Raw genomic sequence first — 5363 nt, forward strand, 5'->3', positions numbered from 1 at the left:
TGACTGGCACTAATGGTTGACACGGGTTGCTGCCAGCATCCTAGGTATCAACCAGGTATCTCCTTAAAATCCTCAGGGAAAGGGCGGTATATAAATGTAATAAAATAAAATAAAATAAAATGTAAGATGTTGTTATTGTTATTATTATTATTTTCTCACCTCTAAACCTTCAGTTCTCCTCACTGATTAACAAAAGGCTAGTAAACAAAAAAAAATGACAAAAATTCCTAGGCGCCTTGACTGATGACTTTAGCAATTTATGACCGGAAGTGCATTCCCAGTTGTGGTCATAAGTCAAGGACTACCTGTACTCTGCAAAACATTATACATACTCCCCACACTCTTATATGACTCTTTTGTGTAATCACTCTGGTCAGTTACTAATGCAGCTTTGCGAGCAAAACATCCTCACACTCCCAACACTTACACCCTTTCCCCTCATTGTGTGCGCTCTCCTGGTACCTGAGGTTGCTTTACTAAAAAAAAAAACATTTTCCCCACAACAAACATTTGTAGGATTTCCCTTCTGTAACTGTGTGAAGGTCCTAGTGAACGGTAAGGTGGGACTTCTGGGAAAAAAAGTTTCCCGCATTCTTCTCAGCTGAAAGGGTAGATCTCTGCTATGGACATTCTGATGCATTTTTAGCTTTGATTTACAATGAACAGTTTTTGTCACACTCTGCACACTTGTGAGGCCTCTCTCCTGTGTGATTTCTGGTGTGCATGCGAAGCGCTGAAGGTTGGGCAAAACATTTCCCGCATTCCAGACATTTGCGTGGTTTTTCTCCAGTGTGGATTCGCTGATGCTTCGAAAGAGTAAATTTCCGGGAAAAGCGTTTATTGCACTCCGAGCATTTATGGGGCTTCTCTCCTGTATGGATTTGGCTGTGACTTCGAAGGGAACATGACCGAGCGAATGCTTTCCCACAGTCGAAACATTTGTGGTTTTTTTCCCCCATGTGAACTTTCACATGATTTCTAAGGGCTGATGCGTTAGAATAAAATCTTCCACATTGAAAGCATGGATATGGCTTCTCCCCCGTGTGGGTTTTATGATGTGCCCAAAGGCCTCCCTTGTGTCCAAAACATTTTCCACATTCTACGCATCTGTAGGGCTTCTCTCCTGTGTGGACCCTCTGATGCCTTCCAAGGTGTTGTTTTTGGGAAAAGCATTTCCCACACTCCCCACATTTGAATGGCTTCTCCCCTGTGTGGATTCTCTGGTGAATCTGAAGATGGGTTGGTGTAATAAAACTTTTCCCACATTCCCCACATTTATAGGGTAGCTCTCCTTTGTGCCATTCCTGGTGTCGTTGAAGTTCAGAGAAATTTACACATCGTTTCTCACATTCTGGGCATTCATAGGATCTGTCTATATTGTGAAGACTCTGATGTCGCATCAGGCTTGATTTCCAGGCAAAACATTTCCCACATTCAAGGCACTTTTCCTTCTTCTCCCGTGTGTGTGTTTTCCAATGATTCTGAAGAGTTGTATTCTGGGTGAAAGATTTTCCACACTCAAAGCATTTGTAAGGTTTTATTCCTGCATGAATCTTCTCATGGACCCAAAGACTTGCACTGTAAGAAAAGCTCTTCCCACATTCCCAACACTTGTAAGGTTTCTCCCCTGTGTGAATCCTCTCGTGCTTTCTGAGTGTGCCTTTTTCACTGAAAGATTTCCCACATTCCGGACACTGATAGGGTTTCTCTCCGGTGTGGATTTTCTGATGCGTCAGAAGGTGTGACTTTCGACCAAAGCATAAGTTGCATTCCTCACATTTATAAGGTTTTAGTGTGAGGGGGCTGATGGGATCTTTGGCACTTTTTCCAAAAACGGATTTCTCATCCTCCAAACCTTGACTGGATCCACTTCCCACATGCACCTTCCTGTGGGTCAAAAGGAGAGACCGGCGAGCAAAGGATTTCCCACACTCTGAGCATTCATGGGGTTTTTTGTGGCTATTCAGAGTGCTACTTGTTTCCGACGGGGGATCCAAGAGTTTCCCACGCTGCATGATTTCAGTTGGTTGCTGGCTTGTGCTGTACTGTCTGTTGATAGTTGACTTGGAGGTCAATCGTTGGTCAGAATCATTTACCCACTGTGAGATGGGGGGGGGGAAAGCAGAGAAGAATATTTTGTTTTTTTTTGTTTTTTTTTATTGAAAAGTTTTAACATACAATTTTTCTTTAAGAATCCCCCCTCCCCCTCCCTCCTCCCTCCCCCCTCCCCCCCCCCCGACTTCCCAGAGCTAAACACAAGGTATATATAAAAAAAACAATCATAAACAACCATATACTAACAACCATAAACTCTAAAATCCACCACTCTCTAGCTTATATAAGATAAGACAAACCTTAGTAATATTAAATATATATAAAGAAACTAAAGTAGAAAAAGAAAAAAAGAAAGAAGACTTATTCAAATGCTACATGAAACTTCTTAACCCTATACTTGTTTTGAATAACAGAATCACATCATCTTAGCCTTGGAAGGGATCATGGAGGTCTTCCAGTCCCACCCTCTGCCCAGGGCAGGGGTCTACAATACACCTTACATCAGGGGTGGGAGACCTTGGCTCTTTTATGACTTGTGGACTTCAACTCCCAGAATTCCTGAGCCAGCCATGCTGAGGGGAAAGGGAGCGGTTTCCATGCTGAGCCATGCTGGCTCAGGAATTCCACGAGTCATAAAAGAGCCAAGGTTGCCCACCCCTGACCTTGGGGAATCTCTAGGGATGGAGCCCCCACATCTCTAGGAGGCAAACTCTTCGGATGTTCATCGACTCCAACTTTCCTCCTTGGTTCTTGTCCTATGACAAGGCGAAAAAGCAGCTCTGGAAATAGAGATAGTCCTTGATTGAAATTTGGGTTATTTAGTGGAGCAGTTGTTAGGTGATGGGGATCACGTGACCACTTTGATCAACAACTGTAATCCCACACTTCTAGTTCGTCATTAAGTTATCGTGAGGGTTCTTAAATGGAGGCCAGCGCAGGGAAGAGCTGTTGGGGTGCCTTGGTGGTAGTGGTCCTGGACATCTAGCACAAACCACCCATGAGTTGGTGTGTGTGTGTTGAAGTTGGATGCAAAGGTGGAGCCACCTAAGATATGCAGATGATACCACTCTAATGGCAGAAAGTGAAGAGGAACTAAAGAGCCTCTTGTTGAGTGAAGAAGGAGAGTGCAAAACTTGGGTTGAAGCTTAACATTAAGAAAACCAAGATCATGGCATTCGGCCCTCTCAATTCCTGGCAAATAGATGGGGAAGAAATGGAGGTAGTGACAGATTTTATTTTCCTGGGCTCCAAGATCACCGCAGATGGGGACTGCAGCCAAGAAATTAAAAGGGAGGAAAGCCATGGCAAATCTAGACAGCACACTAAAAAGCAGAGACATCACCCTGCCAACAAAAGTGCATTGTAGTCAAGGCTATGGTCTTCCCAGTTGCAATGTATGGCAGTGAAAGTTGGACCATAAAAAAGGCTGAGAGCCAAAGAATTGAAACACACACACACACACACACACACACACACACACACTGAGTGGGGGAAGACGACTGGCAGACCAAGGACAGAAAGAGAAAGAGGGAGAGAGAGGGAGGGAGGGAGGGAGAGAGAGGGAGACGGGGAGAGGGAGAGAGAAGGGAGAGGGAGACGGGGAGAGGGAGAGAGAAGGGAAGAGCAAATGCCCCCCTGCCCCCCCTCTCTCTCTCTCTCACACACACACACACACAGAGTGGGGGAAGAGGACTGGCAGACCAAGGACAGAAAGAGGGAGAGAGAGAGAGAGAGGGAGAGAGAAGGGAAGCACAAGTGCCCCTCTCTCTCTCTCTCTCTCTCTCTCTCACACACACACACACACACACACAGAGTGGGGGAAGAGGACTGGCAGACCAAGGACAGAAAGAGGGAGAGAGATGGAGGGAGGGAGAGAGAGAGGGAGAGAGAGAGAAGGGAAGCGCAAATGCCCCTCCCTCTCTCTCTCTCTCTCTCTCACACACACACACACACACACAGAGTGGGGGAAGAGGACTGGCAGACCAAGGACAGAAAGAGGGAGAGAGATGGAGGGAGGGAGAGAGAGAGGGAGAGAGAGAGAGAGAGAAGGGAAGCGCAAATGCCCCTCCCTCTCTCTCTCTCTCTCACACACACACACACACAGAGTGGGGGAAGAGGACTGGCAGACCAAGGACAGAAAGAGGGAGAGAGAGGGAGGGAGAGAGAAGGGAAGCGCAAATGCCCCTCCCTCCCTCCCTCTCTCTCTCTCTCTCCCTCTCTCTCTCACACACACACACACAGAGTGGGGGAAGAGGACTGGCAGACCAAGGACAGAAAGAGGAAGAGAGAGGGAGGGAGGGAGAGGGAGAGAGAGAGAAGGGAAGCGCAAATGCCCCTCCCTCCCTCTCACACACACACACACACACACACACACACACAGAGTGGGGGAAGAGGACTGGCAGACCAAGGACAGAAAGAGAAAGAGGGAGAAGGAGATGGGAAGAGGGAGAGAGAAGGGAAGCGCAAATGCCCCCCTGTCCCCCCCTCTCTCTCTCTCTCTCACACACACACACACACACAGAGCAACTTTCCCGTGGCACAAGCCTTCCCCGCCGCCAGTCCTTTGCCGCCTTGTCTCACGGAGAAGGCAGCCAGCCGACTCCGCGCAGGGCTGTAGAGCAGAGAACAGCGGGCGCATGCTTGCTTGCTTGCTTGCTTGCTTGCTTGTTGCGTTGCGTTGCGTTGCCCCACGTCTCCCTTCTGGAAACAGCAGCCCCGTTTCCTGCTGCGGCGGAGCTCCTCCCTCTCCCCCCCCCACGCTTCCCCCCCCCCCACACACACACAAAAAAGCCTTTCTTTGCTAACCTGCTTTCCAGTTCCGGCGTTGTTTCTCTTCTGCTGCAGGGAAACGGAGTTTGTGGGACTAAAAAAAAAAAGTTCAGTCAAGAGGGTCTTCAAACTCGGCCCTTTTTATGACTCATGGACTTCAATTCCCAGAATTTCTCAGCCAGTGTGCCTGCTGAGGAATTCTGGGAGTTGAAAGTCCATGAGTCATAAAAGGGCCTAGTTTGAAGACTGGTGAGATCTTCCTCCCCCGCCCCTCCGCAAGAGATGGGAAGGTCTGACTGATTTTTTTTTTTTTTTAGTTCCGCAAATTCCATCGGCTGGCTCAGGAATTCTGGGAGTTGAAGTCCACGAGTCGTAAAAGAGCCAAGGTTGCCTTGGGGCGGGGGTCCTAATAATAATAATAATAATAATAATAATAATAATAATAATAATAATAATAATAATAATAATAATAATAATAATAATGTTGGCAGGGACCTTGGAGGTCATCTAGTCCAACCCCCTGCTTACTTTTCTTGTTT

The 5363-nt window shown here is 47.2% G+C and overlaps 1 protein-coding gene across 1 annotated transcript; it reads right to left on the reverse strand.

Moving 5' to 3' along the window:
• Window positions 1–653: 653 nt before the first annotated feature.
• On the reverse strand, window positions 654–4874 carry LOC310633329 (uncharacterized protein; the record flags this gene model as incomplete). The annotated part of the gene is made up of 2 exons (XM_083351032.1): window positions 4861–4874; window positions 654–2099 (listed from the first exon to the last, which is right to left on the reverse strand). The coding sequence occupies exon 2, from the start codon at window positions 2013–2015 to the stop codon at window positions 654–656; it is 1362 nt and encodes a 453-aa protein (XP_083207158.1). The 5' UTR covers window positions 2016–2099; window positions 4861–4874.
• Window positions 4875–5363: the final 489 nt, after the last annotated feature.

The sequence above is a fragment of the Vipera ursinii genome, assembly GCF_947247035.1.
Source record: "Vipera ursinii genome assembly, chromosome: 2".
Classification (NCBI taxonomy): Eukaryota; Metazoa; Chordata; class Lepidosauria; order Squamata; family Viperidae; genus Vipera; species Vipera ursinii.